This window comes from Lichenostomus cassidix, chromosome 18 (assembly GCF_008360975.1).
Source record: "Lichenostomus cassidix isolate B80296 chromosome 18, HeHo_3.0, whole genome shotgun sequence".
Taxonomy (NCBI): Eukaryota; Metazoa; Chordata; class Aves; order Passeriformes; family Meliphagidae; genus Lichenostomus; species Lichenostomus cassidix.
Window position 1 is genome coordinate 3716711 of NC_139498.1, and position 25633 is coordinate 3742343.

Sequence of the window (25633 nt, forward strand, 5' to 3'; positions counted from 1 at the left end):
GGGGCAGGTTCAATTGCACATCCAGACAAAGCAAAAGCATCTCTAAGGGTGTTTCCATTAAGACTTCTGAGAGCAAACTCTTCATCCTGCTAAAACATTCACATAGTTCTAGTGCATCAGTTTTTACACTCTGCAAAATGAATATTACAGCACCTAAATGCAAAAAACCCAAACCAAACCCCATGGAAACTACAACTGTAAGTGATCTTTCTATCTTATGAAGTTGAATCATGAAAGTGGAACACTTTTCATTAAGTAATCAGTAAAAATACAGTATTTATTGTTTCTTAGCCTTGAAATCATCTGTAATCCTCTTAACAAAAAGAGAAACAGCCTCTGCTGCCACCTTGCATTGGTTTTTACATCCTGAGAGTGAGGAAGGGTAGAGAGGAGCTGAGATCTGTTAGCAATATCCTTGAGGTGAGAGCAGAAAGCTGTGATCTACACTTCAACTTCCTCTCCACCATGCCTAGAAAGCGGGTAATGGTTTTTGAAAGAGTGCTGTCCTTGGCTGTTTACAGAGCAACAAACAAACCTGAGACAGCAACATATATGCTATCCTTGGACCAACAGAGAGATGTAGGGAAAGCACAGGAATGTGCAGAAAGCATTCCTTTGTGCCATTTCCCAGTGACTGAAAGGTGACATAATGACAACACAGGGAAATAGTTCTTGATTTTGCACTCAAGTAGGAACTGCAGGTCCTCTAAAGCAATGAATTCCAGTAACTTGACTAGCTGGAAACAAAGTTTGGAGCAGCAGCCTGGTAAGATTGCTCCTCCTGTGACCAGATCTGAAATACATCCTGCATTTTTGTTTCCCAAGGTTTTAGGCCATCTCCCATATCCCCACTCCTCCTCTGCCATCTCATGTCAGGCATAGAGATTTCCTCGCTGATACTCACTTATATCCTTGTCCCTTACACTATTACTCCCTCTCCTGAACCACTTCTTGCTTTTTCAGTTGCACAGCTAAAAGCTTTTAAGTGCAAAGTTCGGAATTTTTAAAGTGCAACAAAGCTGGTTCAGAAAGTCTGCCCTTTTTCTTCAGCTGTTCTGGTTCCTCGCAGAACTTCACCCTTCTCCCCAGGGACACACATTCCCTGAGAGCACCTGTGCTTCACACCTGCCCAGCTCCCAGCCAAGGTGCTTCCTGTCATGCTCCCTCTGAGCATGCTGCTACCATGAGGCCGGAAGGAAATCGTTATCTTTGGGCAAAGAGAAAACACCCAGCTATGAGAGTTACCTTAATCGCACCCTCGTGAGTGAGAAGGTGCTTTCTCAGAGCTCTTATGTGTGTATTTCTCTAGGGTGCAGTCTCCGCTGCACGGTGGGGTTGGGTCATGGTTGCTCTCGATGATCTCGGAGGTCTTTCCCGCCGAATTGACTCTGTGTGCGGTGGGCTCCGCAGGCTGGACGGGGTTGCAGGGGCTGGAGCGGGGGCAGTGCCACCCTCCCTAGGGCAGTGCCACCCTCCCTGCAGCCTCTCGTCCTTTGGCACAGTCACGGCTGCGGCTGCTCAGGGGCGCGGAGGGCCGGGCCGGGCCGGGCGGGTGGGTCGGTGTTGGGCTCAGGCCGGGCCGCGGGCTCGCCCCACAGGTTCGGGGCTCCCGGGGAGCGCGGGGCGGGCAGAGAGACGGCGGGGCGCCGTGAGGGCTCGGCTGGAGTCCGCGCTCTGCCCTCGGTCCTGCCGCGACCCCTGCGGGCTCCGGCTGCCTGCCCACACCGCTTTGTGCCAGGGGAAGTGTGAGGAGAGCTCGCCGTCCTCCTCCCTGCGTGCCCCGCAGAGCAGCTGAGGGTTTCCTTCTGCCCTCCATCCAGCTTGGTCTCCCTCAGCGCTGTGCAGGGTCCGGCTCGCCCTTTCCCCTCAGCGTGTGAGCTCCCTGCGGGGTGGTTGATTCAGTGTTAGTACTTTTTCCACTCCTTGTTCTTCATAACCTCTGATGGTTTCACAGTTTGCTGCCAGACGGGCCCGTTTTGGGTCGGGGTGAGTGAGGAGATGGGCTGTTCAGTGTTGGCTAATGCTGGAAGTGACCGATAGCAGCAGCAGAATTTGCCATCCCTCAGCAGATTTGCCTTCTGAAGGGAAAGCCTGCTCTTTTTCTAAACCTTCGATTCATCGAGGGAATAAATGGAGGCACTCGGGAACACTCAAGTGTGGTAGCAATTTCGTGAGCAATCAGTGAAAGGTGCTACTGCATTCTTTAAAACTCTCTCATAGGTGATGGCTGCTGAGGCTGCAAACTCTGAGGGGAAACCTGGTAAGAGAGAAACTATGATCTGGAAGCCCACAAAAGGTAGGACAAAACAGAGCAATGGTATTGAAACTTGTGCTCTACTTGAGAAATATACTTAAAACCATTTGGTTATGCATGGAAAATGCTTCTTTACTTACTACACCAAATTATTTCCATGTAGATGTTTGTGTATGCCTAGGTGCATGACTAATTAATCTATATGACTTTTTTTAAAACTAGAACCATGTTTTTTCAATTTTTTTTTCCCCCCTAACTACCTACAGGTGGATATGGTGAAACAAGATTGCTGGGTCCTTTGTTTAAAGAGTGCTTTTCCAACACCAGTCTGTGGAAAATCCTCATTTGGGCCAAGCACCTGAAATGTGAAGCAGCTCTGTAGTGATGTTACATATATAGGAGACTGTATTTATTATAATTAGTAGTCACAAAGTGCATTTGTGTACCTCTCTGAATTACTGTGTGCTGAGCATTTAATTGTTCTTGTTTAATTTCTAAGTGTATCTGTTGGTGCTTTCTATTGGGCTTAGAATGTTTGCTGAAGAATTTACCAAACATTCCTGATGGCAAGTCTGAAGAAAGGGAATCTGCTTCTACCTCTCCCAAGGAAGGTGATATCAGTGGCTCTCCTGATAATAACTGGTGCAATATATTTGGTGAGCTGGATGTCTGGGATGATGAAGTCTCCAGTATACCTGAGTCTTCAGGGCAGCAAGATGCTTCTAAACATGAGGTGGAGGACTGGGATAAAGAATTGGAGGAGTCTACATGTGGTCCTTATGGTGAGTACACATTTACTTGTGCTTCACTGGAGTTTCAGATAGTAGGTGGTTGTAGGTAGGGGCTTTGCAGAATGTGTTTAGATCATTCCATGTTCTGTTTTGGGAAGCAATGTCTTGTTGTGTTGACCTCATGGATATGTGCATAATTTTGTTGTCAAATACAAGATTTAAAGGTGGTGGTGTGGAGTTCACACGAAACTCTTGCTTGAGCAATCCTATTCTTAGGGAGTGGCGTGGTAAGGAGGAGAATTCCATGTTTGCATTGAGTTTTTCTGGTGAAGTAAGTTCTCAGTGGTGTATCTTTGTTATTCTGAAGCAGAAGAGGAAGATACATGGAGTCCAGGAATGTAATTTTTGTGTAAAAATTCTTCCAAGAAAATTTAAGACTGTTCACTACAATTGCTCTCTGGAGCATGGAGTTCTTGGAACAGAGTATTACAAAGTGCTCAGTCTCTGAGTATGGTTTGTTGCTTTTTCTGTAGTTTTTTCGGGTGGCTTTTTTTTTTTTTTTAAATTTGTTTGACTTTGTTTGGGCTCTTTGAAGGTTGATCTTCCTAAGTGGTTGTGTAAGTGATCAGTGCCATGGAGAAAAGCGGCAATGAATAGAAGGAGTTTCGCACACACCTTTAGAGTTGAATTATTCCTTTAGTTTAACATGTGAGTCACCATAAAACAAGTTACAAACAAGAGTCTCAACCTTCCATTGGCCAGGCTGGTTGTTAACACAGAACAGGTGGATGGAATTTAGCCATCAGTGACTGATAACCTGCTGTGTCTTTGTTGATGCAGAATAGTACCATTTCCATTTTCTTGTCCTTAATGTATGTATTTTTGTAATTAACACAACTTTCTTTGCTTAGGAAATATGAATGCTTATTTTAATCCCATAATTAAAATAAAGTTTTGCATTTAAATTCCATTGTTTGATAATGAAAGAAAGTGGGAAAGGTTTTTCAGCCTTTCTATAAAATGGTTCTGATTTTGAAATAGAAATACAGTATTGGTTTTTCACACTGGGTAATCTGAGAAAAAGACTGTTCCCTTTCTGGATGTTTTCCCTCTCTTCCATCCTGAGCTTTCATTTTAATCTCTCATATGCTCAAATTTATGGAACGTTCTGAATTTTTACTGGAACTGCCACAAGTTTGGTGGGTTTTTTTTCTTTATTTAACTTGCTCATCCCACCTGTAACTCTTTAAATCCTCACAAACGGAGGCAGCTGTGATTATTGGATTCAGGTGCTTCTGAAGGATACTGAGTACAAGTGTCTGAGTTGTTAACTGCTGCAAATCCAAAAATGTGCCTGATTGGTCATTTTAAGGCTTTTTAAAGTGTCTGAAGCTCTTGCTGTGATGGCTTGTTCGGCGGTGATGCTGGAATGCTGACACATGGGATATTGTGTTGGGTCCTCTGCTCCCTGTGCTCTGGGCTTTTGCTTTGCTGAGAGTCTGCTGGCTAGAAATCTTTATGCTTCTGTTAAATCACTTTGCCCTATTTTCGTGCTAGATTGGTTAAATGCAGGCCCATTAGGCTTAATTCTGGCCTAGTGGAAATGTTGTTTAGAGCTTTTACAGGACCCCACTCTCCCGTTCTGTCCAGTGATCCAGTTCTTAAAGGGTTTGGAGAACTCCTCATTGGGATGCTGTTATGCAAACAGCAAGAAGGGGTAGGGCAAATGAAAGTAATAGTTTCATGAGCCTTTTATTCCCAGGGAAAATGTGAAAAAACTGCATGCCTGGTAAGAGTTGGTGCCAGGCATTCTGAGTCCCTGGTGTATCACTGAGTTTTCTGGAAGACTGTTCTGTTTGTTTGGCATGAACCTTCCTAAAAATGAAGATGTTGCCAAATTGAGTTTTGTGTTTGCCATTTTTTAGGTCTAATTCATGAGTGCTGGCAGATCAAATTGAAATAGTGAACTGGAAGATGCCATAGACCTCCATAATAACCTGCTACACTATACCACTACCTTTTTGAGTATCTCCCATGGTTTAAACCTTTTATTTTATCTTCTTTAGATGCTGATGATTTCTCCTGTGGAAGCTTTGAGGAAAATAATCTTTTGGGCTCATATGTATGGAAAGAGGATTGGTTTTACATCCCAGGCTGTCATCACAAACGTTGCATTGCTTTTCCACCACAAGTTAGAAAAGTTGAGAAGGGCCAGTTTGATGATGCTGAGGAGGTTGACTCTGATCAGAAATAAGTTTGGCTTCTGAGCTGGATTATGTTCTTCACTGATTGAGCTGTGTCAAGTCCCTTGGCTTTCTTGCAGAGTTTGGCCTGAGGCCAGAAATGCAGCACCATCTCTGAAGTTTCACTTAGACTGTTTCTGAGCTGTTCATAAACTGACCACCCTTACCCTGGAGACAAAAGTGCAGGTGCTGGCTGTAAGGAGTCAGTACGTTTCTGGAGGTTTTGTTTGTATTATACAGATCGATGTTATTAATTGATTGAGAAATATTTAATTTCTAAACTTCAGATTGTTTGCTAGGCTTTGTCAGTTTTGACATGCTGCTCCCTGTGTTTCTCTGTAACTTGTAGTTCTCTTTCCTTTTCATTTGATGCTGTCAGATTGGTTTGGATAGCTCTAAATACTCTCTCTTCAAGCTCCTCTGTTGTATTTCCATGTGGTTCTAATGTCCTTTTGTGATTCTGATACTGCTGTTTAACAAAATTAGCTGTGGCAAGTACAGAACAAGTTGTTTTGTGTTTCTTTTTATGTATTTCAGCATAAAGGAATTACAAATATATGATACATACTTTGCAAATACACATTTTGATATATAGAGGGGCTTGCTAGTAGGAATGCTGGGTGCTTAAGGCTGCCTCCCAACAAAGATTTCTCCACATCAGACCTTCTTGCATGTGGGCATATTACCCTGCAGTCCCAAGTTGTCTCTATTACATTCTCATGCAACATCAGATGTGCAATGACAAAGAAAATATCTCTGCTTCTATGTATTGCAGTAGATAATCTCTGTCTCCTGCAGACAGTAGGGAATTAAGGTTCCTGATTCTGTTCTGCTGTTTGTGTTGTGGCAAATGAGGAGATGAGAACACAAAATACCTACACAAAGTCCCTAAGAGAATAGCTGGAACTAGAACCATATCCTTCTCCCCTTTGCTCTGGAGTTAATGTTCTCAAATGAAGTATATACGTAGATTGAGTGGCTGGTCACCTGAGTAACAATAACCTTCAAAATGCTCATGTTTCATTAATCATTTTCATCTGCAAAACTTTTTTGTGGCTTTAGACACTGACTGAACTGGAACACAGTACAGTGGGGTGGTTTTTGGTTTTCTTTCTTCAATCATCCAGTGTATGAGACCAAAGTAATCCATGCACTAGTTTAGAAGGAGGATGTGAATGACACAGTGATTTCCTTAATATTTTCCTAGACTGCACAGGAGGACAGGAGCTTTTCTTTGGTACCTTTCAATTCCTGGTTATGTCTTAGTACCTAGCAGTCAAAGCGGAGTGGAAACTTAGTGTTGAGGTTGCAAGAAAGAGGGCCTGGTCTTCTATTCCCCTATGATGGAGTGTCTAGAGATTATTTCCGTCAAAACTTGCTCAGTTATGCCATCATTTCGAGTAAAAGGGTTGGTTAGCATTTATAAATGTAAACTGAGTGCAGATTACCGTTAAAGTAACAATACACCGAAAATGGTAAAAATTCCTCTGAAAACTCCCCGGTTTTTCCGTGAGCCTGTTTTATCCCTGTGCAGGCACAGCTGCGGGTGAAAAGGCCCAAGGCTTCCCTGCAGAGGGCAGCAGAAAATTGTCTGCCCTGCTCGGCGTGTGCTCAGCAGTGTGAGCTCCCCGGGCTGGATTTCCAACGCTGATAGCAATTTAGATCAGAGTTCTGCATAGCCCTGTTGTTCCCCAGTGAGGTTGATTCATGGCCCTGATTAGTTTCTCATTTTTTTTATTTCACTCTGAAGTTATACTTACTGGACTGAAAAATTTCTCCCAGGGCTGAGAGAAGAACATCATTTGACTTCAGGCTTAATATATTTTTTTTTTTACTATGCTTGTGGGAGATATCCCACCGTATTCAATAAAGAGGAAACTAATAGAATTCTGTGGAAACAAACCCATCTTTTGTAGAATTGTTTTAAAAGGATAACCAAATAGTCTTTATAACACTGATTAGGATGATTTTTCTTCCTGTACAGTTGCAAAATCCATCAGTTCTGAATCTTCAAGCCATTTTCCATGCACTTTATAAATCAAGGTGGTATTTTACCCTGTACCTTTAATTGCAATCAGTCTTGTCTGTCTCAAATGCCTTATTATTTGAGAAGAAGTTGTTGAGTGGCTGCCTTGCTAAGCTGTTTGTATTTTAAATGACTGTAAACTTTAAAGATTTGTTTTCAGTTTCCATTTAAGGTTAAAACTGACACCACCCCCTCCAGCTTTGGAAAACCAGGATTTTGTGGCAGAGGTTCACTGTTCTCTTTGGGGATATGTTGGCAAATACAACTTGGTTCAACTTGGCCCTGCTTGTTAGGGCAGGGGCTTGATGTAAAGCTTGATCTGAACACTCAAACTTCAGGGGGATTAGAAAACCAGATGCAGGCTTCTCAGAAAGCATCTGCCTGGAAGGATTTAAAACCAAGCTTATGGATTCCAATGTTTCTGCACTGCAGAGTGTTTCAAATTCCATTGTGAGCCTTGCACCAAGCCTGTTTTGTGTTGACACAAGCGTGTCATTCTAGGCAGGAATACTTGCAATTAAAACCAGCATAAGGTAGCACATGAGCCAGCAATGCACACCAACAGTCAGCCCTTCAGCCTGCTCAAATTATTGGGGGTAACAGAGTGCCTATCACAGGACCAAGATCATAAGTCTTGGATGTACACAAGAGACACACTGGCAATACATAAATCAGTTGGAAAACTTTTCAGAAGTGTCAAAGCTTTCTCAATTAAACACACATACATCTTTAACAAGGTTTCCACTTTGTATACCCATAGTGTAAAATACTATTCAAAGGACTGAGACCCTTCTGCAGGTTAATAGGTTTGCTGGATTTATGTTGTGGGCCTGGCTTAGGAGTGTGGCATACGACACCAGGGTACAACTTTGAAGCTGTCCTTGCTTTTCTTCTCATTACCTCACTTGGTAGGTAAAGATAAAGATACCAGCCAGTTAAGTACTTCAGATTTTACGAGTAAGAAGTTTTGTCTAAATAATGAGGTGCTAAGAAACAAAAACAAAACAGAGTTTTGCATTTTGTTTGAACAGTCAGCAAAGAAAGGAAAACTTGTTTTGGGTGCATCTGTTGTTTCCTTTGAGACCTACAGGGAATGATTTGCAAGAGGAAATAATTGTAGGAAATGTTTTCATATTTCCTGTTGATAAGGTAGAACACTTAATTCATACATCAGATTGAGATAGTGTTTCTTGCTTTTGTGTAACCACAAAATCCAGCCCATTTTAGTGTCTTTTAAAGACACTATGGCTTCACTTATTTTGTCCCATCTTTTAACTGGTCTGCTTTCACTTTTAAACTGAGAAAATGTCTTCACTGTTGGGGGGGCTATGCGAATAATTTCAGACTCAAGGAAAAATGCTGATGGCAGCAGCTCATCCTGACCATCTGTTGCTTCCAAGGACACCAGTGTAAATCCCTTTGTAACAAAGGTTATTTTGTGAAGCTGGGTAAGTCTCCATAGGCGTGGGGAAGGAACTTGTGATACTTTACTCTCTGTGGTTCTGTATTGCAAACAGACATCGGAAGTTTGAGTATTACAGGATAAATTTGTGGTGGAGTTGTTAGTCCTGGAGTACCAGCTGCTCATAGCATGGCTTCCTAGCTTGGCAGGAGAAACTGGAACCTACTAAAAAAAGCTGCAAAGCACACAATCCCAGTAATTGGTAATTGGGTTTAGTGATGAAACCACTTCCTTTAAACATTTGAAATAGATCTTCAGCTGGTAAAAAATTTTGCAGCTCATTACCCAGGCAGAACCTCTGTCCCTGTATGTCCCCCTATGCAATGCCTGTGTCATCTCTCAATGAAAACTCATGTTCAGTGTTTCATTATTGCTGTGAAATTTAGTTCTTTATATAATGGGCTTTCTTTACATTCACTTTAGCTCTTGATCTTCACAGAGAAAAAACTGTGAATGTGGTTCAATGTCTATGTTTATTTCTTAGCAGGTTCTGTTGGATAGGGTTTTTACCACTTTGGTGATGGCTAGTTTCAGGACATGTAGCTGAAATCAACATTGGAAAGTTAACTTCTATGATTCAGCAAGTCTTGATTCTTTGGCCTGAATTCTTTTAATCAAACTTTTTCTGATCTTCTTGCAACTTCTGCATTTAGGACCTGGAAACTCTTTTCATTGTTTGATGCAGGAATTTAGGAGTGAGTTGTATACATAAATTGTATATATTTGTGAGCTTGAGGTCTCAATTTATTGTTTTATTTTTCTCAAGGAGAAATACTTCTCAGTCCTTTTAGAGCTATTGGTCCTTAGTAAAACTTACGTTTAGCAACACATTTTCTGTGACATCTGGGGTAGCAGAGGATGCCAAGATCTCATTATGCTGCTTTTCACTTTTAATCAGCGTAGCCTCTGTGGACTCCTGTTCCAACATTAAACAAGTTATTTACTATTTCTACATATACTTTAGGAACTACTCCAAAATATTCCCATTCTCACTGAGGAGTTCCTTCAGTTGCTAAATGCAATCTGGAAAATACAAAAATTATTTTATCTCAGATAAAGTAATGTAATTTCACCTGTAATCTTCATCCAGACACCAAAGTAAATATGCCACATTGTAACATAGTTCTGGCTGGCTACAGCTGGTTGGGAATTGTGTAACTCCCTGTCCCATGTTACCTGCTCAAATGTTTCTGGTGAAGTAAATAGGTGTGACAGTGAGATTAAACAGAACCTCTATCCCACAGCAGACAGTACAACCTACTATACAACTGGAGATCCAGATAGCAAGGAAAAGTCTTCTGGCTGAGCAGGTCTTCATGCTGTTGCTGACAGCAGTGTGGTAGAATTAGAATTGCAAGGGCAGAGGAGAAACTGATCTGCCAGAAGCATGGGCAACAAATCAAAATAATTTGGTACAGGAATCTCAGTTGCTGCATTCTCCTTAGTACAGGAGAAGAACATGAAAGGAAGTTTGCAAGTTCTGTTTCAACTGCGATTAACTCCTGATATCACAAACTGAAGCAGGACAAGTAGTCTGAAATGAATGCACCAAGGTGGAGACTGCAAATAGCTACATGTTGATTCAGCCATCATCATTGTCTTGTCTACTGTCCCTACTGGATTGCTGGAATACCAGATCCCCCTTTTTCTCAGCATTATTTTTATCAGTACCTTCAGTTCCCTGTTCTTCAAGCAGGTCATTATTTTCCAGGTCTGAAACATCTTTGACCTTCTTTTTTGTTTAGTTGTAGCTTATCTGAATCATTCATGCTTGATGTTTTTGATTGGGCCTCTAGCTCTGCAGCTTGCCAGATGTCTGGTCTTTTCAGTGGGATTGGTCAGACAATATCAAGACAGATAAATATCTCTCAGGCTGAGACTGCCTGTTTGCTAGATAAGAACTACATTTAGTTCTATTATCTGCACTTGTGTTAGTAAGTGGATTAGGTTTAATTTGGTCCTTTGGAGAGAAGCGGGTGAGCTGTTCTTCAGACAGATCTGGGATTTGGTTTAAGGACAGGCTTTCTGATGTGGTCTGTAAAGTGCCTTGTAGCCCTGTAGGAATACTTTGTGTGTCTGGTTCCTGACAGCAATTTGGAACGCTGACTTTAATGATTATACTTCTAATTATGTACAGAGGTAAATTCTCAGATGAAAGAATGGGGAGTTTCATCAACTGTCCCATTAAGTGCAGCAGGGTTTCTGTTGTGCAGAGGAGTGACTGCCTAAAACTGGCACCTGATACCTGCAGCAGGGGGAAGAGTTTCTCAGGAAGGGTTTCTCAGGCTTCACAGAGCACCTTCCATCCCTCCACAGTGTGCAACTCTGATTAAAGATGTTTTGACTTCTTAAATGAGTCATGCCTTTGTCACAGCTTACGTTACTGTCATTTACCTTTAATGTAATTTTTTTCCCCTGCCCTGACAAGGGGGTAGATGTGGCCATTTGTCCAGCAGGTAGCAGGGTGGCTGGTCAGTGTTAGAGGACTGGGGAAATTGGTAACACCCAGCCTTTGTGATCCTGACTGCCTCCAAACAAAAGGGCAAAGTTCAGTGTCCTGCTAATGGGATTAACTGTTCCATAATTGAGACTGCAGGTATTTGGGAAATGACCTCTTTTGCTACATATCCTGTCAAGTTTGGGTTAGTTATTCCCATTCAGTTTACCTTGGTATTGGAGATTTCTATGGCTTTAATGCTAGCTTCCACCACAGTTCAGTCCTCCAGGCTTGGCAATAGGATTTCTCTGGTTTCAGGGCTTAACTCTATGGTTTGTGTTTCACTTTCTGCTTGAATTTTCCATTTTGGAAGGATTCTTTCCTTTTTTTTTTTTTTTTTTTCCCCATTTTCGTACCTAGTGTCTGCTTCTGCCTGGAGTTAAATTTAGTTTTTGTTTCTACCTGTTGTACTAAGAGCCAGCAACTGGTGCCAAGTAAAGGAAAGAAAAATGTTCTCTGTTATGGCAGCATCCACCTTGTGTAACAAGTCAAGGACTGTATCAGCAGCGAGAGTGGGAGGAGGCTGAAATGAGGTAAATATGGGAGAGCACAGAGGGTGCAGTAACTGTGCTCATTTGTACAGTGGGAGTGTGCTTCAAGTTTCACTTGATTGCTTCCTCTTTAATTGAAGCCTCGCCTAATTGAGCTGAGAGCTTTCCCTTCTCCAGTTCAGAGTGCCATGTGTCTTTTTTTCTTTATTTGCTGTTTTACCTTAGACGTGACACTGATGTGAGAGGAATATTTATTTTTAGCACTTCTTCCCATGATTAATCCATGCAGGTTCTGCTTGACGGTTCAATGCTATTTTAATGATGCAGGCAACAGCTGTTTTCTCCATGTCTTATCAAATATCCTTCATGTTCTAATAATAACAAAGAAGTTTCTTTATTCTTGGCTATTCTGAATTTCCACCCAAGGGATCTCATTGCATCTTTTCATGAGGACTGCAATCTAGGAATAGGTACTTGTGGCTGGCTAGGTAGATTCTGCTTTAAACAAATAAATATGATTGAGGATTTAACATCCATTTAATTTGGATTCTGTTGTTACATTTAGGATGGCAGGGCTAATATTTTTAACAGCTCAGTAGTTTTAACTGTTGTCTTGTTGCTTTGGTAAAATAATGAGTATACCAATCTGCTGTGCCATCAGATGCTGTAGGGATGATTTAATTAGACTAATTTCTGTTTTCATTAACACTGCTATTAACTGTGTTTCAATGCTACTGCTTACAGATTCTTATTTTGTGATTTTTTTTTTTTCTACATATTTTCTCTCCTTTTTGTTGCCTGTTTACTATCACAAAATCAATTATATAGCAATTTTCTAATTTTACAGGAGATCTCTCAGTGGTATTATCTGACAAAATGTGGTACCTGCACTGCTGGCAGTGGTGTTCTCTCATCTCAATGGTCCTTCCCAAAGCATGGTAGCCTAAACTAGGACAAAATCCTATGAATTGTGGCAGTGTTGGCATACCATGAGAGACCAGAACTGTGATAATGGCACATATCCCAAATTCCTTCTGACTTCATGTTTTTTTGTGCTGAGTTTTAGATCTGTCAGACATGTGGTTTTCAGTGGAGTCTGTCATGTTTATAAGAGTTGTCATAATTATCCTGAGAAAATTCTGTATTTGTGAAATGATTGCTTTCATTCAAGCTTTTTTACAGTCTGCAACAACAGAGGAATGCAGTTTATTCTTAGGCCTGGAAACTTATTCTATATTCTAAGTGCTTCATCAAATTCACACGTAATAGATAGCATGTTTTTCTTGCTTAGCAGTCTTATCTTCAGCAGTGAATTTAAGAAAGCCTTTTGCAGGTGGATTTCATTCTGATATAACATTCTACCATAGCTCGGTGCCAGCTTTATTCATTAACTTTCTGTCCATACAGCTGCATACTTTTAAAATAACTTGGATATTGAACAGGATTTGGAAGACAAAGTATTTCAGCTACTCTTAACAACTTATGAGTTAGTCACCACAGAACATTGCCTGCTCTGTCTTCTGAAAAAATGAGCATTTGCAGACGCTTCACTTGGTTTATAAAAAAATGAAGCTGTCTAGGACAATAACAGCAGAATTAGAAACCACTTAGCAATTTTTTTTTTGTCAAGGCTGATACGAAAATTATATTTGGAAGAGAACTATGTTGTAAAGCACCTGAGAGGCCACTGCTAGTAAATGTGAATAGCTTCATGTATTGAAAAGCATGGGTCTGCTGGAAAAAAATGGTTTGAATGCCAGTCTGCAATTTCACAAATTAAATATCTATTAAAATGTATATTGAAAATTACAGTGTTGCCATGGCTACCCAAGCGGCCTTAGTTCCAGGACTGTAGTGCATTTCATTTCAAAGAAGAATCCCTTTTTTCACTCTTCTTTAAGTATAATCAAATAGAACTTAATGAAGTGCTTTTAATTTGCATGCATTAGTTGGTGAAACTTGTTGCCACAAAGAATCAGAAAAACAGAAATACAGCTGTTCCTTAAGAAATATACTCTTATTTCACAGCATCTTTGAATTAAATCTCATAAAATGTTATTCTTTGGTTCTGAACTGTAGAGCAGAAGTGACCATCCCTTGGCTGGGAGGGCACTGGGACTCACAGCAATCCACTGGGTAAAACTCTAACAGATGCTATTGTGGTTGTCCTGTGTGTTTATATGAGTGGCTGATGCCCAATTGTTCCTGAAATTAGTTTTGCACTTTTGAATATTTTTGCTGTTAAGTACTCCTTTGAGTAGTAAATGAGAAAGGTTAGGGAGGAATGACTTTTATGGTCAAGCTCTGCCATTATTGTTCCATTAAGGCTCATCTCCTCTGAAGCTGCAGGTGCTGCCACCACGTCATTGTTGCCAATTCCTGGGTTTTTGGAAAATACAACCTGTTACTTGTCATGTGGAGGGATGGACATAAGCCCCGTGGTGAGATCCTGTTAGACAATACCTGTGCAGCTTTCCTCACAGAACTCAGTAAATGATAGTATTAGCAAGGTTGTAAAAACAATACAGAATGAAGTAGAGGAAATAAAACCAAGGGATTTTTGCTCCGTCGTCCTGGAATCTGCCTCACACCATCAGCACATCTGCCCAGCAAAGGTCAGAGATCAAGTGCTTCTGACACTGCTTACTTCTGTCAGGGATTGTTCCCTTTATACGGAGCACAAAAGAGCCTGTGTTGAGGCGTTTCCCATCGTGCCCTCTATGTTATTATGTAAAGTTGACTCTCTTGTTGTGGCCATACATTTTCTGCATATTATCAAACGTTTTTTATCCCACGTGGAGCTTCTGCTCATGGCTTTAGTGTGAACATTTGTGTCTGTGTAAATAAGTAATGGAGGGAAACCATGTGCTGAATTAAGCCTGTTTGCTTTAGAGCTGCAGAGCTTTGTCCCTCAGGAAAACAATCTGTCAGCATACGTGAAAGCATTCAGTTTGCTGTGAGTGTGCACATCTGGCCAAGCCACGGCATTCCTGGTGACACGATTCCCCATTCCCTTCCCTGCTCCCCTCTCAGATGTGGCTGATCCAGCTGTAGGGATGTGCAGTGATGCCTTTCATCCTGCTTCATCCACACAGGAGAAGGAGGAGAGTGTGGGTCTCTAATGTAGCACTCATGGCCTGATTAATTGTTGACTTGAGCAGGCTCTAGGAGTGCCTGAAGTGAAGGTGAAAACCAAGCGGTGAAGTAACACTGAATGTGACTTCTGGGGCAGCTCTGACATGTATATGAAACCTTCCAGTCCTTATATCAAACTACTTGTTTATTTCAAGTGAAATATCTGAGTGGTTACTGTACCAAATCTTCCCGAGGTTTATGAGTTGAATGGAAGATATTTGTTTTAAGCCTTTGCTATCCTTAGGTCCGTCTGCTCTGTAAGAGGCTGTATTCACTTTGCATGCTCTTAAGTTGGAGCAAGAAAAACATAATTTTGTACACAGAGAAGAAAGGGATAAAATTTTGAAATTACCACAGTAGCCATATCCTCTTTTTCATATTAAATGAGCAGGAAACTGCTTATTTAAATTCTACAAACAGTTTTGAAAATAGCTGAAACCCCTCACAGGTCTGCAACATGCACTCTAGATAGATTGTTATGAAAACAAAATGTTTCCCATAATATGCACCTTTACAAGTACATACTTGGGTCCATCCAGGGTGTATTTCTGAAAGAGCTTGTTCACCAATACCAGTGTGTTTGAAAGTTCAATTTTCTGGCACTTTTGAATCTGCTCCCTGAACACATTCTGAGGGTTGGAAACATCATGTGGTTTGTATAAATAAAAACACCAAATTGCCTGGGGTGCATCTGTGCCCCTTGCTGTGCAGGCTGGCTGTTTCTCTGCCATCAGCTTGACATTTTCAATCAAGTTTTTAATGGACTCCTGGGGCTCCCCCAGTTTCTGTTCAAGCAGAGTCTGGCACCAGTCTCCCCAAGTCCACAGCAATGAAAAGCTTTATTTTAGCTTTTGATTGTACAGAAATTTAGTGACAGTAGGAAAGAAATAAACTGGTTGGATAAGAGCCAGAATAGCAGGAAAGAGCTGTCTTTAGAAAAAAAATTCATAACCTACATTTTGTTTTGTCAAATTAGGAAGTGCAAAGTATAGGGCAACCATAGATCAGACTTCTCTGTAATCTTTTCCAGATTTTGACAGATTGACAGTTTTAATTAAGAGTGTTTTGTTTAATTCATTTTGCCTTTACACCTGAGAGTGTTCACAGGCCTGTGCAGGTTTGGACCGCAATTCTGCAGGGTTTTTTTTGAAATATAATTGTTGGTCATTAAAAAAAATTGAAGTAAATGTTATGAAGGCTTTTAATTTTCATTCCTGCTCAGGAAGTTCCCAGGTCCCCTCTTATGCTTACATAAGTTATTTTAAACAGTTTCTTATATTTCAAAACTTCTTGTTGTAAAGGAAGAGTGAACCATAAAACCAAGAGTTGCCACTTTGCAGTAATTATGGACACCTCAGTTCTAAATAAAAAAGGCATTCTGATTGTCTCTCAGTGTTAGGTTTGTAAAAGCAGCTGTTGTAAGAGCTGGTAAAGGTTGAAATCCTGTGATCTGTGTGGAATAGATGTTGGGATTTTATATCGAGAAAGGTATCAATCAACTCCCTCTGTATCCTTCTGGGAGTTACAATTATTATTCCTCCATACAGTAGGTGGAGACAAAGACCTCATGAATTTTATCATGTCTGCTCACACTGATTTTATTAGCTATGCTTGGGCTCTCCCGACTTTTGGTATTATTATATCTCTTTATAAAAATAACAACTATTGAACAATTTTGTTCCAAAGGTTGTTAATTTACATTCACCTTAATGCTGTAATTATTTTGCTGGCTACTGTTGGTAAATTGGTTCTTTCAAATATAAGGGGTAATTTGGGGATTAATCTGTGAAACCTTTCTGTGCAAGTTCAGATCTGTCTTAGGCCCAAAAATTCAGAGGTCAAAGCACGCCCAGGACTGACTTCAAGTTTGAACGTATCTTGAAATTCCCAGTGGTGTGGGAGTTGGAGCTCTGTGCAGACTGGAAGACTGAGGTGTGGTCTGCCTCTGTTTATAAAGTGAATTTATATGTGTATGTATGTTTATATAAACCCAGTGCATGTTTACAGGTGGGTGTTTGTGTGTTTACAGCATGTTTGGCAGCATACAGAATATGGCCTTGGCATCCTGCCTCTGCCTGAACTTACAATGTAATTTGGAGTAGTGAGAACAAATGGGGTGTAATATATAAAGTGGGAGCGATGGTTTTATTCACTTTTTGGAGGTAAAATGGAGTTTGCAAATTTCTCAAATTCATTGGTTGACTATTTCAGGTCATCTGTAGATACATTTTTATTTTAATCTTCTCCTTAATAACATTAACTGTTAATGTTCTGTAATAGAGGGAGTCTCTGCCATATGCATCACGCTATGTGTCCTAAGGTTGAATGAAAGAGTCATGTCAGAGATTAAGTCCCAGTTGTATGGCAGTTCAGGGTAGGTTTCCCATTATTTTGGATGCCAAGCAGGTTGCCTTAGGAGAGAAAGCTTTGTCACATCTGTTCCTCATGCTCAAGTAAGATAATAATTTAGCAAAGCCATATGATTTCAGCAGATCATGGTAGGAATCCCTCTTTGATTGATCTCAGACTGGTCTGGTTAAAGTTTCTGTGTTTATTAAAACAGAGAGCTTACCTAGTAAGGTGTGTTTGTTACGGCATAAATTCAAGAATGCAAAGTGGAGTTTTATCCAGTAAGGAGAACAGAAGAAGAGAAGAGCCCATGTCAGGGTAAGATCAGATACCTGAACTCAGGAGACATGTAATCAAACCTTTAAGAAGGGATTTCTTGCTGCCTCAAAAACTTGAGAAGCATTGTTATCAAGTGCCTCTGTTCCTTGTCTGCCTTTGAGGGGAGAAGGTTTGACTTCTGAAAAGGAATAATTTGGATTAAGTTTAAGCGGGAAATTGAGTTGTTCTCTGTTCAGTTCCTCATTATGCCAAGTATGTTTGTGTGTATGGGACAATTAATTTCACTGGAATCCTGACAAAATCTCCATCTCATACGGAAGAGTTGTGTATGTCTGATTGTTCACTCGTGGGCAGTATATGCTACAGAAAGTCAAAATAGATGCTATTATTAAATGCAGTTCAAACGAAGAGGCAACAAGCGGAGTAGTTTTCCAAAATTAAGACAACACAGGGTTTGAGGGTAACTGATAAAGATGTGCAGAGTCAGTGCCTGCTGCAGTATCATGTCTATTCTGGTGAGGTGGGTGTTTTGCAGGGCATCTCTGAATAAATCAAAATATCCTCCTGTAAACATCAGTGGGAAGCTGAGAATGACATCCAGGTGGGTGTGTGGATCTTGCCTCTAGTGATGCACAGAGCCTGTCTTTCCAGTGTCATTCAAGTAGAGGCTGAAAGTCTAAACATCCTACCATTGCTTTAACTCTTCAAGGACATTCAGCTCTTCAAATGTGATGTGGTATTTTCCAATTTTGACCTACTGAGCTAATCACAAGGATTGAATAGAAATCCTCACTTGGAGTATAGATGATAATAGTGAATGAATGTGCAGTCCAACAACAGTGCTGCTACTTGGTACAAGAGTTACTTTTATTAGTCTCAGAGTTATGGTCCATCAGAGTTTCTTCTATGCTTCTTTACTCTAAGGGTGTGATTTAATTAAAAATGTCCAGATCTATATAATAAAACTCATTAGATCATTGACAGACATAAACTGTTATATTCCTGAGGTCTGTAGCACTATTCACTGTAGATCCAGCAGAATGCATTTTCAGCTAGGAATGCTGCCAGGGCTGAGGGCTGTGGAGGAACCGTGCTTTTGATGTATCCAGCTTTGCTAGGCTAAGGAAATAAGGTTTTGAGGAGCCCAGAGCCAGATGGTGATGGCCAAACCAATGGTTCATTCTCTGGCTGTATCTATCTGCATCTTCTCTTTGACCACCAGGTGCTAATCCAAGCTGTGCTCTCGAAGTGAGCTTGGGTAGGAGTGCCCCGCTCTGTGCTGCTCTGGGCTGGGACAGTACAGAGGATGTTTCATGGAGCAGGGATGTCTGTAGCTTTTGGACTGAACATGTGAGACCACAGCTTCCTCTCCTCCTATGAGTACTCCATTGTTAGCTGAGGCTTCCCTTCTGTCTTAAGAGAAATCACAAGGAAATAATATTTGTAGAATTTAAATTACATTATTTTCTATGTGTTGTTAGATATTCCACACAAAATGGTAGGAATGGATCAGTATAAATGCCATCCAATTTACTGGTTTTGTGTATATGAATTTCCTTTATTTTCCACTATAAATCCATGTACATAATTTATATGTGGTATTATTAATATTCTATATCAATAGCAAGGATAATTGATGAGGAAGAAAAAACCCAGCAAGTTAGTGTATTTTGTTATCTCCACACTTGTTTAAAAATGCCCTTGGAAGTGAAAGGATAACAAATGTTGTGCTGTCAGTTGGTTTGATTTTTAAGGTGGCATGTGGATAATCTCTGGTGGGCTTGAAATATGAAGCTGCCACAGCTACAGACTTCCAGTGCTAATGGTTGGGGCAGAGAGCTATGAAGAGTTCTAAACATAGAGGTAAGACACTGGGATGGACAGAGCTTTTCATTCCAGAGTATAGCTGAATGTTTGTGTTGGCTTTGCTGTTCCTGTTGGCTTACATCTATAGGATGCAGACTGCTCTGTGAAAGGAAGAATGAAGTGTCAGAAGTGGCTGGAGGGAGACTTCTTTGAAAGTTATTGAATTTGTGAGTCAGTAAGTAAGTGGGCAAATGCAGTGTTAACTTAGAAGGAAGTAAATTTCATTTGAGCATGTTATTTTGTTCACAGAGGGCCGAATCCTGAGAGATACTAAGGATTAAGTGTTTTTGATAAAGTGTTCTTTTGTAGATTCAACTTCAAATTGCCTTGGGTTTTCTACTCCAGATATGCATAAGATTTGGCTCTGTCTGTGATAACTAGTTTTGCTCAAATTATTTATCAAACTGCTTTGTAATGTCTGACTCCAATGCACATAACATTTGCCTAAAAAAAGTGTTTTGGGAATGAAAGACTTCGCTTGAGGTCTCTGCTATTAAATCTTTGCTGAAGGGCAGGGAGAGGCTGTGAGTTTTTTGGCGAAGTTAATAAAATGTGTGGATTAGTGAAGTGCTGATTAGTGAGGTTCTATTGTCGACAGAAACATTCCTGCCTTAGCTGAAACCCAGATGGAAAGCTGCCCGCCTCGATTGCGGAAAATGGTTTATGTTGCTGCTTTGCTGGAGTATGTTGCTGAGGTTGCAGCAGAGTGAATCTTACTAATGTCTTGAAGTGTAATTAACTCTGTTGTTCGATGTAAATATTTGAATACTGCTCATTCGGTCTCTACAGGGGCCTGTTTAAAACAATTTTTGCCAAAGAGCTCAAAGGCCAGTAGGAATGTGTGTGCATTAATAAACTTCTCTTTGTCCTGGACTAGATCCAGAGCTTATAGAGGGCAGATAGGATGAGATCTTCCCATCTCATGTATTTACAGTAGAGCTCAGAGTGCTTGATCAAGGCTTCATTGTGCTGTCATTGTGCCCAGGGTTTAGTTTAGATATGAAACACTGCAGGACATGGACACAACAGTCAAAGAGACTCAGGGTACTGGAAGGGCTGGGGGACAAAAAAGGAACAGAATTCATGAGAAAAATAGTGAACTCTGTTATCCTCATATGTTACATAAAAATGATGGCTTTTTAAAGGTGTAGAGCTTCCATTTTGGATCACAAGCATCAGCTTAAATGCTCAGAACAATGCTTAAAAGGTCAGAACAATACTCTCAGGGAAATAAAGTTATATTTCCTTGCAATCATCAACTTTTTGGGGCGGTAAAATTTGCTTTGTGCAAAAGGTTTTGTCTGTTTTTTAAAAATAAAATCTTATTTCTGAGATCTGAAGTACTTCTTTCAGAAACAGCATGTACTTCCTTTATGAAATGTCATATTGCATCCGAGACATTACATGTAATATTCTCTGTGTCTGGACTCCCCAGAATGCCTATTTTTGTGCTTTCTCCCATTTCTGAAGACTCTGGTTCTGCAAGCTTAAGCAAGAAAAGCTGTGGCAGGGTAAGAATGCAGCCATTCAGCAGCAGATGGTCAGCTTCCATGGGCCCAGCCTACAACCCCCTTAAGATCCACAGTGTTTCCAAATGAAAATATCTCTTCTGCCAAAGGGAGTTTTTTTTTGTTTGTTGGCATTTTGAATTTTCACCAGAAATGCCTTCCTATTTATCTCTTATGAGCTCTGCTTCTGAGCAGCTCTCTTCAGTTTCTGCAACAGTGAAGACGAGCAGGATTCTGCAGTAACTGCACAGCAGGGGAGGCAGCACAGCCCTAACAGTGCTGGGAAATTAGGATCAGATTTTCATTTTATTCCTGCCTTGCTCTGGTGATGTTCTTGGTAATTCAGTTATCCTGTGTTAATTTCTACCCCACTGTAAAATATGCTATGATATTAACACTTATCTCCTATGGATGTTATCCATTTTATTATTTTCTGTAAAGTACCGTGAGATCCGTGGATCTTAAATCACTGATTATTCCTGTTAAAGGGATTGTCCAACGTGGTCATCAGATCACTGTCAAAACTGCAGACAAAAATAAGCAGCACTCTGGAGATGTAGCTTTGAAATGGCTTGTGGATTAACTTTTTGTTCTCTGAAGGTGTAAATAAACGCCAGGATCAAAGAGGAGTGTTGGAGTGATGGCAACGCAGTGGTGTTTGCTGTAGTTCCTGAATCCCTGGCTTCCTCTGACTTGAGATCCATAGGAAACAGTCACCTCAGCCTGGCTCCTGCAGTCTCTGTGGATGATGTTCACCATGGAGATCTTTTTTTTGTTGCCCAGCAGAAGTCAAGGGAGAAGGACAGGCTGGGACAGCTGGCAGGAAATGCAGGAAAGCAGCAGTGCAGCTGTACTCCCTCTCCAGGGAAAGCACTGCTCAAATGGTCAGTGCTGCATCTGCCTGGGTGACATCTGGACAGGAGCTACATTGAAATGCCCCATTGAAGGCATATTAAAAAAAAAAAAAAAAAAGGCCAGAAGTGTAGATGGCAGAAGGGGGCTCTGTTGAATGAGTGGTGGCTGTTTAGTGCAGTAGTAAACATCTCTGTCATCTCATTCTAAGGTGTCACTGGATTCCAGGTACACCACGTGCTCTTGAGTTGCATAACAATCCACTCCAACTCCTTAATGATTTATTTTTTGGAGCTCCTTCCCTCATAACACCTCTGGTGTGAGATAACTTGCTGTCAGAGCTTTGAGGACAGATTTATTGAAGACTTGCAGACTGAGGCCTTAAATACACACCTGGGGTGGTGCCTGTTTTCTTCTTTAAACTTGTTTGCCTGGAGATTATGGGATGGGAGTGGATTTGGTTTTGGTGGGTTTTTATTTTGTTTGGGTTTTTTTTTTCAGTGAGTACATGCATACTTCTAAAACCAAAATAAAAAAAAGAGGCACTGTCCAGGATTAGAACTTCAGCTGGCATAAATTGTTATTACAAGCCATTGTGTACTATCATGTTATGCTGAAAAATCTGTTCCTTTTTAAGTTAAAATCTGAGCGTATACCCGGAATACTTCACAAAAAATAATTGGCTAATCTTCATTGCTGAAAATTATCACAGTACTTCCTGGGGTTTGCATGAACCCTTGGCATATCTATTAAAAAATCTCAGGGAGAGGAGCTGCTGAGTATAGTTTCTCTGGGTGTTATGAAGCCCCTGTATGAATCTTACTTTTGGATAGAAATGCATTATGACTTTTAGCATGTGTGTCACACCCTGCTGCTTGGTGAACTGTAGGCAGAGAACTTTGGCACAGGGAAACCAGGTAATCTTTGTGAAGTTTATTTTATGTCTCATTTCAGAGCATTCACAGCAAAGCAGAGATCAGCCAAAAATATTTTGTGTATTGAGACAAACAGTCCATCTGCCTTTCTTCCAAAACAGCCCTAAACCTACTGCTATTGCCCCTTTCCTCATCTTGTACATTCTCATCTTTCAAAGCCTACAAAATGCAAGAATTTACTTGGTGCTTTCTGTTCTATGTGTTCCTCATGATACTGGTGTAAATGGGTTAGCTTTTTTATATTATTATTTTATGACAGCTTCCTGTGTCTTACGTCTGTTTCCAGCTTTAGGGGAGGGAACAGTCACAGCTGCCTGTAGGTAATCTGGCTGGGACGTGCTACGGGATTGAGGAAGGCAGCTTCTGGCAAAGCTAGGGCTGGGGCAGGTGGCCAAAGTCACTTCTTAACGCAGTGCTGCTTTTAAATTTAAAATTCCTCCTGCTCCGGTGGCTGCATGGCCACCAAGCTGACCCTGGAGGGACCAGTCAGAGCTTGGCAGTGCTGGGGGAAGGCTCTGAGTGCTGCCGCACGCACCTTGAGCCACTCACTGCACTTTGTTCTTGGCTATTGTTCCAATCTTCCTTTCTTTTCTGTTCTTATCTCTGTTATGTGACCTGCAAACATTCGGAATTGATACACTCATACAGTCTTTATGGAGAATGTTTCCTGTGACTGAAACTTGGGGATTAATTTGTTGCCATGAAAGGAGAAATAACGCTGGAGTTGTGCAGGGAGTAGTGCAGTTGGGAAGGGGGAGTGTGGAGCTGTTCAGACAAATATTTCCCCTTTCATCCCTAAGTTGCCTGATATGGGGGAACACAGAGCCCAATATTACATTAATCCATCAACAGCTGTACTCTTGGTCACTTTTTGACTGTGGAAATCTGTCAATTTTCTGCCCAGTCTGCCCATTTTCTCCTGAAAATGGAATAGCACAAAGACATTGGTAAATATGTGCTGCTGCATAGGTGGGATCTGCACTGCCACATCGCTGTCTGAAGAGCTCAGGGGAAAGCTATTTGGTACTGAGTGTTGCTTTTCTCTGTGCTAATAAAATAGGGTATTCAGGACTCTCTGCAACTTGCAGTGTGATTTGATTCTGAATTGCATGGAAGACTGTCTGTGCCTCCCCAGCAATCTGCCAGGATATTAAAGTAAATTTAAATTTAATGTATTTTTAAGCTCCTTTGCTCAGCTAAATGATGCAAAGGGGCTGTTTTGAATTTTCAGCTCTTACAAAGTGGTAATTTTTCCTTTTCTTATGAAATTCCATTTTCTGAATCTGCATGAAAAATGGCAGAGGAGCTGCACACAGATCAGCCTGTGCTGGCAAACTATTTTTCCTCTCAAATGACATTTTCTAGTCTACTTCTGCAAGGATGTGAATCTTTTTTCAATCATGCTGGTCTGACAGCATCTTCATCAGAGTTAAGTCTTAATCTGTGTTTTCGGCTGGTGAAAACTTGCTCCTTGCTTTGAATAAGGAAGTGCTGCCACTTTCTCTTTGACATGCACTTACTGTCAATAAAATGGAAACCCGCTGATATCTCTGCCCTGTGGTTAAGGGCTCTGCTGTTAAGATTCACCCATTTATAAGCAAAGACCTTGGGGAGGTTGTGGAGCCTCAGAAGCTCTGGGAGTCTTAATTGTGCTCAAGTGTGCTCAGCTGTTGGTGTTGGTGCAGAGCTGCCACAGATGGATCTTAACCTCTGAGATGAAAGTGTTCATCCTGTATTTCCTACCCAAAGTTTCAATACTTCGAGACATGCTTTGGAGAGAGATTTCTGAGGAATACTTTGGCTGACCAGGTAGCTGATGTTCGTGTTTTCAATCTCAGCCCTGCTTCGCAAAATGTAAATAATTCTCCATCTTCTCAGTGAGATGAAACATTTATTTCAAGTCACTTGAACTCGTGTTCCAAGTTATCGCTCTATTCAGGCTAAACTCCACCTTCTTGCTTCCACCTCTTTTTAAATGATTTTGCAGTTACAGCTGTGTATTGTTGACCCTCACATCCTGCTGTAAACTGCTGCAAAACTCACCTTCATAGGAGGCTGCAATTCAGCTTTTACAGGTACTGCATAGTTTTATAAAATGCTTTGGCTTGGTGCAGCTGTGTAAACTAGGATTTTTGCCTCTGCATCTTAACAGAGTTTCTTTATTTATTGCTAATTCTGGGCACGTTACATAAATATACTCCTGCTTTTAGTGAGATGTGGACTGTGGATCCCAGCTTGACATAGTTTTTTCTTCTGGCCCCTAAAGGTCCTGTAGTTTTGTAAACAACTCAGTTTCAGTCTGAACTTCTTTGTAAAATGAAAATAAATGAAACCAGTTTTCCACCTGGTTTTGTTTATGATGTTTGTTGAAATTCCCAGGAGGTTGCACATAGCTGGTCAAAAATACACTATCAGGTGGTCCAGGCTTGTCCATTAAAATCGATTTTTTTTATTTTTACTTTTTTTTTTTTTCCCCTCCTTGGGTTCATGGGGGGAAGGAATACACTATCAGGTAGTCCAGGCTTGTCCATTAAAATCGATTTTTTTTATTTTTACTTTTTTTTTTTTTTTCCCTCCTTGGGTTCATGGGGGGAAGGAAAAGCTGATGAGGGTGAGAAAGATTCACTGTGGCTGACAGAGAGGAGATTTACTTCTCTTCCATGACAGCTCACATTTTCCTCTGTGTTCTTCCAAGACTATGTTCAAAGTTCTTCTATTCTGGACTAATCAAGATTTGGTAGCTAGAGCAGAGCTCACCCATCATGTAAGATGCCAAATGCTTTCAAATTCATTGATCTCAGTGGAACATGAGGGAGCTCAGCCATCAGCACGAGCCTTTCAGTTCTTAAACATTTTCAGGTTTTCAAATGGGCTGTTAATCTTGGCTCTGGCAGAGCATCCAAGGACGTCAGCAGTGTGTGATATGTCCCATAAAGTGCAACTTCTAGGAATCCTTTTTTTTTTTTTTTTTTTAAATGTGTGGAGCATGTCAGGGCTCACGTTCT

The 25633-nt window shown here is 40.9% G+C and overlaps 1 protein-coding gene across 3 annotated transcripts; it reads left to right on the forward strand.

Annotated features, from left to right (window-relative positions):
• The first annotated feature begins 1270 nt into the window (after window positions 1-1270).
• COPRS (coordinator of PRMT5 and differentiation stimulator) lies at window positions 1271-20945 on the forward strand. Of its 3 annotated transcripts, none has more exons than XM_085077576.1 (4): window positions 1271-1397; window positions 2221-2296; window positions 2785-3036; window positions 20769-20945. In XM_085077576.1, the coding sequence occupies exons 1-4, from the start codon at window positions 1356-1358 to the stop codon at window positions 20822-20824; spliced, it is 426 nt and encodes a 141-aa protein (XP_084933702.1). In that variant the 5' UTR covers window positions 1271-1355; the 3' UTR covers window positions 20825-20945. The 3 variants fall into 3 exon arrangements, with proteins under 3 accessions (XP_084933702.1, XP_084933699.1, XP_084933700.1); XM_085077573.1 differs by lacking the exon at window positions 20769-20945 and adding an exon at window positions 5052-6223 and having other exon boundaries at window positions 1276-1397; XM_085077574.1 differs by lacking the exons at window positions 1271-1397; window positions 20769-20945 and adding exons at window positions 1616-1903; window positions 5052-6222.
• Window positions 20946-25633: the final 4688 nt, after the last annotated feature.

Bases quoted from the DNA above. Each gene is read 5' to 3' on its own strand.
- COPRS (XM_085077573.1), top strand. From the start codon at position 1,356: ATGATCTCGGAGGTCTTTCCCGCCGAATTGACTCTGTGTGCG. The intron at 1,398-2,220 runs GTGGGCTCCGCA...ACTCTCTCATAG, and splicing joins CCGAATTGACTCTGTGTGCG to GTGATGGCTGCTGAGGCTGC. The intron at 2,297-2,784 runs GTAGGACAAAAC...TATTGGGCTTAG, and splicing joins GATCTGGAAGCCCACAAAAG to AATGTTTGCTGAAGAATTTA.